Genomic DNA, 6,055 nt, shown 5'->3' on the forward strand with positions numbered 1-6,055 from the left:
AAAAAAAAAAAAGAGCAAGAGACCTGGAGTTTACTAAAAATAGAAAACTTAGCTGGGCGGCCATAGTTCCAGCTAGTTGGGAGGCTAAGGCAAGATCACTCGAGCCTAAGAGTTTCAAGTTGCTGTGAGCTATGAAGTTACGGCACTCTATCCAGGGTGACAGAGTGAGACTGTCACCCCCTCCCCCGCCAAAAAAATGGAGTCAGTGTTTAGATGCAGCCAGGCTGGCAGAGACACAGGAAGAGGTGGAAAAAGAGGGAGGGGGATGTGTGGCGTGGGCGGGAGCGCCTGGTCAATCTGTTGAAACTGCTATAATTCTTGGGGAATTGCTCCCACCCTCCTCACGGCCTCCATCTACTTTCCACTAGTGAATAACAGCTACTGTGGGAAACTGAGGACAAATCTAATGTAATCAGCACCCTGTGGGGCAGTCATCAGCCCCACCTGGCAGTGGGGCACTGAATCCAGAGCTGGTGCTCTAACCACTAGACTATACTACCACAAAGGGCTAAGGTATATGGCGATGAAAATAGAACCCCCAGGCAGAGAAACCCCCTCCCCATGCCAGGCTGAATAAAGGGAACCATTAGGTGATAGGAAAAAGCATCAGGATCTTGTTTCAGAGGTGAAGGTTAAGAGAAGCAAGGTTCTGAGGACAACTTGGTATCTGCCACACATTTCCAATTTCTGACTCCCATTTTGGGTTGTGTGGGCAAGTCCTGTTGCAGCGGGTGGTGGGGTGGTTGTTTTCATAGACTGAGCTTGAAAGGACGTTTTGAATCCATTTACTCCAACCCATGGGTTTTACAGATGAAGATGAGGACACTGAGGTATGGAGCACAAAAGTGACCTGGCCGAAGGTTTCAAAGTCAGATGGGGGCTCGGTGCCTGTAGCTCAGTGGCTAAGGCGCCGGCCACATACATCAAAGCTGGCCGGTTCAAGCCTGGCCCGGCTAAACAACAATGACAACTGCAACCAAAGAATAGCCAGGCATTATGGAGGGTGCCTGTAGTCCCAGCTACTCGGGAGGCTGAGGCAAGAGAATTGCTTAAGGCTAAGAGTTTGAGGTTGCTGTGACCTGTGACGTCACAGTACTCTACTGAGGGCGACACAGTGAGACTCTGTCTCAAAACAAAACAAAACAAAACAAAAAAAACAAAGTCAGTTGGGGACAGAGCTGAACTCAATACCTAGGCTTCTGAATTCCCAGTCTAGGTCCCTGTCCATGTTTCTTAGTAATCTCCATTAGGTGCAGGCGACATCCCTGCTAATTTCTACAAGTGAGAGAGGGTATGGGGTGACAGTGAACAACTGAGCTGAGGGAGGCGGGGTAGAGGTTGTGCTCTCTCAGTAGAGCTGACCCTTTCCTCCTTTGCTCTGAGGAATTCCTCGTCTGACCACGAAGAGGGCAGAAAGCCCCCTACATGCAGGCTTAGGATTGGGAGAATAGGATAGCAGCACCCTGACATCCTGGAAGATATTTTCCCTCTCAATAATTTTTTGGGTGAAGGGTGGCCAGGGAGGTCTGAAGGAAATGAAGAAACAACTGAAATGGAGCTAGGAGGTTTGGTTCCAGGGTTGCTGGAAGAACAGATGGATTTCACTGGTTTGGCTGTGGGTATCGGACACCCAACTTGGGAATGGCAGGCTGCACAGACTCAGCTGTCACAGAGTATCCTACAGGGATAGGAGAGGGCATAGGAAGAGGTACAGCCTTCCTGCCCCCCACAACTGCCTCCCTGCCACTGAGGCTGGCCTCTCTGGATCTCTGACACACGCACCGTCTGTACATGAAGCAATGGGGCCCCTGGCCTCAGAACTCCTGCTTTTCATAGCCCACATCAGGTTCTACATGCCAAGTTTATAAATTACTAGGCTGGAGAAAGAAAGGGAAGTGGTAACAACAAAATCGTCCAAACTGTTCCCTTAAAAAAGATCTTTTGAGGGAGCTTCATCCCACCCCCATTACATTCCCAGCCAACCAAGTAACTTACTTCTGAGACTACCCTGTGCCACGACCCTGGATAAGTCACTTAACCTCTCTGGGGACTAGTTTCTAATCATTGGTAAAATGGGGATAGTGCTTCTTACTCTGACTCTGTGATGGGAGTTGGAAAAGAAAGGACTTGGCAGATTGCACAAGTAGACTGACTAAGATATTCCTTTATCATATGATCTTCTTAGAGATTGAGAACTCTATCTCTAGGGATCAGGACATAGGACAGATGAACAGCCATTACTAGTTCAGGAAAATGTAGTTACTGCCCACCTCCTTTCCTGTCACAGAGATGGAAGATGACAGAATGAAAAGTATAGCATTGGGTTCAGTGTCTCTGACTGTGGGCCAGTCATCCCCCATCCTGTTCTTGGCTGCCTCTGAACAGAGGACTGGACTGTATCATCTCTAGAGTCATTCCCAACTTGAAATCCAAACCCTTCTACAGCAAGTGATTTCTATTGAGACCACAGAGCTAACCAGCAGCACCTAGCCCAGGCAGGGGGGCTCTGCATTTGAGAAGGGTGGCAGGCTGCAGAGAATGAGGATAAATTTCGAGCCACCAGGCAAAACAGGCCACGGGCACACTGTGGTTAACTCCAGCCCCAAATCTTGATGCTCTATCTACGCAGACTGTTGAGGACTAACCAACAGACCAGCAGGGGAAGCAGTGTGCTAGGGTGGGGAGAGGAAAAGTCCCCCAAGGACAAGGGTGGGGTGGGGTGGGGCCAGCTACATTCCCACATTCTTTTCTGGTGCCAGGGATTGGTGAGAGGAGAAAACTAAGCCTGGCAGCAGTCCGGCTGTTGGAACTAGTGGGAACACCAGGAGGAGATGCATGCTGCAGGCAGGGTCTCCCTAAAGCAGGTCAAGGATTGGGAAGGGGCACATCTTGCTTTGTCCTCACTGGAGTGTGTGTTGGGTACGGTGACTCATGCAAGGGCAGGTCAGTCTCGGCAGGCTGGAAGAACTTTTCTACGACTCCTTCAGCTCTAGGGAGAGGAATAAATCTTAGGAGATTTGCCTTGAGGTTCATAGGGACCTTCATGACCAGCTCCAGAGGAACAAGTGTATCTTTTTGGTTATAAGCTCGTGGTGGAACGCACCTGTTTGTACTGCCACCTCCTTTCAAAATCCTTTCCTGCCAGCACAGGGGGCAAATATTGTCATCTGTGTGCAAGGAAAGCAGCCCTTAGAACCAGGATGTGAAGATCCCCTATTCCTTGCTTCTGTCCCTGGTGGTCCTTTAATCTCTCAACGGAAGGTCCGGAGAGGACACTTTTCCTTTTCTGTTGCCTCTCTGGGCTTTCCCATTCAAAGAATAAAAGTGGCCAGCAGCAGGTGTCCCTGTAGGTCTGTGCCCTCGTGACCTTTGCAGGTGAATGTCCACTTTCTGAGCCCCACCCTGTCCTTGGGTGGGCTGGCCAGAAGGGGGCAAGGCTGGAGACCCTCCTGGGTGGGCAGCCAGGGCACACCTGATCTCTCTTGGAAATGCACAAACACAGCACTCATTTCACTAGCGGCGGCGACAGGCATCTGGCCCCCCTTCTCTCCCCAACTCTCCCAGAGTTCTCTCCAGTTGAGATACCTATCGCCCTCGAAAAAAAATCAAGACAAGCCAGTCTTTCAGGTAGCTTCCGGGGAGCTCACACTTTCTCACGGTTGTGGCGGCGCACAAACAAAGTCTGAGGATATGGGGATGTGCGAGGTTCCTCCTCCAGAGTGGAGGGGTCCTTGATTCTCACTCGGGACTGGGTCCTAGTGGCCTGCCGCGCACCCCTTCCTCTCCAGTATAAAAGTGAGAACGACTCTTGACGGGGCTCTCCCTGAGCCACCGAGTCCTTTAGAGCGTCCGCTAACTCCCCCCTCGCGCCCCCTACCACCTAGGAGACCCCAGCCCAGTCACAAACTGCACTGCCTGCCATGGGCCTCTTTGACCAGGGCCTCGCATTCCCAGAACAGGGGTGCTACGCTTCTCCCAGCTGCCTGCCCCTCTGGCATTCGGAGAGGCTTGGGGTGGGACATAAAACAGACCTCAAATCCTCCGCGAGAGGGCTGAGACCCGTATGCCCACCCACCTCACTAGGGTACCCCCCACCCCCCCGGGCTGGTCGGCTTCGGATGAGTCCCCACCCGCCCGAATCGGGACCCAGCCGAGGAGCCAGCTGGCAGCCGCAGCGCCCTTTCTCTTCCCGCCCAAAGCCTGCCCGGTGCGGGCAGTGCCAGCTGCCGGAATCCCCGGGGCGTTGTGGGACCCTCGGCCGCCAGGGCCCGGGAACAGGTGGCCCCGGAGAAGAGTGCGCGGCAGTCGCGCTCACTCACCCAGAAGATGAAGTTAAAACCGAAAAGCAGGTATTTGATGCACTTGACGCCTCCTTTGACCGGCATGGTGAAAGCTAGACTGGCCTCAGCCGGAGTGGTGCAGGACTTGGGTGCGCGCGCCTGGGACGGACAAAACAGAAGATGGACAGAGGTACTGGCGGCTGCTGGGAGGCCTCCGGCTGCACTTTTAAAAAGTACCACTCCTTACGGATCGCGGTCCGCCGCGGTGCGCATGTGCCGGGAAACGCCGACCCCCGAGGACCACGCCTCCAGCCCCACCTGCCCCGCCCCCGCCCAGGTTCTCAGCGCCTCTGGCCGCGGCGCCCAGAGGAGCCCGCCCCTCCTTGCCCCTCCTGCTGGCCCCACTAAGTTGCCCCCAGGCCATTCCCGCTAACCTCCGCCTTCTTCCCTTTTTCTATGCAAGCGTCCTGGGGGGTCTTTCAGGCCGCCGCCCCTTTCCACTTTTACTGAAGAGTTACAAGGAGGCCTCGCCCTTCCGGTTCTCTCCTGTTGAATCTGGACCTCCTGCCGGGACCCCTTACTTTGGTAGACACCTCCCCGGGTGGTCTGGCTAAAGCCCCCTACCCGAGGCCCGACGCCCAGATCGAGGGCTCCTACTGCCTCGACCTGGATTTGTAGGGAAGCTGCCTGGCTTTACTTCTCCCTTTGGCGTCTCTTTGCAGACCTTGCTCACTAAACGCACTCTGGTTGGCACACCACGCGGAGTAGGAGGAACTGCTTCTAGTCTGGGTAGGACAGATCCGAGGCTTTTGAAAGTAATTACCAAATAGTGGTCACTGAATAGTAATATGGCGGAGGGTTGGGCAGTCCCTAAGCTCTTCCTGGGCTTTCTGTTTAGTTGCTCTGGAGGGGAAGAAAGAGACGGTATCCCGGTTTCTACTCCTCCACTCCACCCTCCTTCCTTGTCTTGCCCTTAGATCTTTCTGCTCCCTGCTGCCTCTGGAATGTCTGAGTAATTCTCAGCTCAAGAACTTTCTGTAGCTCCCCACATTCAGTGTTCTAAGTCAAAATTCCTCATCTTGCTTTCAAGGACCAGTACTGAACATTCATTTACTTTCTGCCCTACCTGGCATCTTACCTCTCTCTACTCCATGGTCAAAATGCCAGTGCGTGGTGTGTGCCTCTGGCTGGCCTGTCAGCCCTTCCTCCTTCACATACAGAAATTCATTTGGTGGCTCCTTAAACACGCCTTTCCAGATTTTCTCAACTGGATGGGGAGATTTCTCTTTTTCTGAAGCCTCCAAATTCCTTTGTCTTTTTTTTTTTTTCCAAAATGAGGTTTCTTTTAGTGCTCTTTATTATTAGGAAAGCAAAACATATCAATTACAGAAACAACAAATACAGCCCAGGCCGGCAGAGGTGGGTAGATTGCTTGAACTCAGAAGTTTGAGACCGGCCTGACAAAGAGCCAGCGGTCTCTACTAAAAATAGAAAAACCAACCTGGTATAGTGATGCACACCTGTAGGAGGATGAGGCAAGAGAATTGCACAAGAGTTTGAGGTTTCTGTGAGCTGTGATGCCATAGCACTCTACCCAGGCGACTGAGTGAGACTGTCTCAAAAAAGGAAAAAAAAAAAGCGAATAGAAATACCAAGAAATGAAAAGAACATAACTCGTAAATTTCGCTCACCAGACACAGCCACTTTTAGCACATTGTCGGTATTATTTTGCTGTGTACTACCATTAGACTTGTCTCATTGATGATTGACCCATC

The 6,055-nt window shown here is 52.3% G+C and overlaps 1 protein-coding gene across 1 annotated transcript in view; it reads right to left on the reverse strand.

Moving 5' to 3' along the window:
- CD9 (CD9 molecule) overlaps positions 1-4,564 on the reverse strand; it is a 41,340-nt gene extending 36,776 nt beyond the window's left edge. The window contains exon 1 of the mRNA XM_003796415.3: positions 4,320-4,564. Within this exon, the coding sequence (XP_003796463.1) occupies positions 4,320-4,385 (66 nt within the window). The 5' untranslated portion in view covers positions 4,386-4,564. The remainder of the gene's footprint in view (positions 1-4,319) is intronic.
- Positions 4,565-6,055: the final 1,491 nt, after the last annotated feature.

Source organism: Otolemur garnettii, unplaced genomic scaffold, assembly GCF_000181295.1.
Source record: "Otolemur garnettii isolate 467f Iridium unplaced genomic scaffold, OtoGar3 scaffold00104, whole genome shotgun sequence".
Taxonomy (NCBI): Eukaryota; Metazoa; Chordata; class Mammalia; order Primates; family Galagidae; genus Otolemur; species Otolemur garnettii.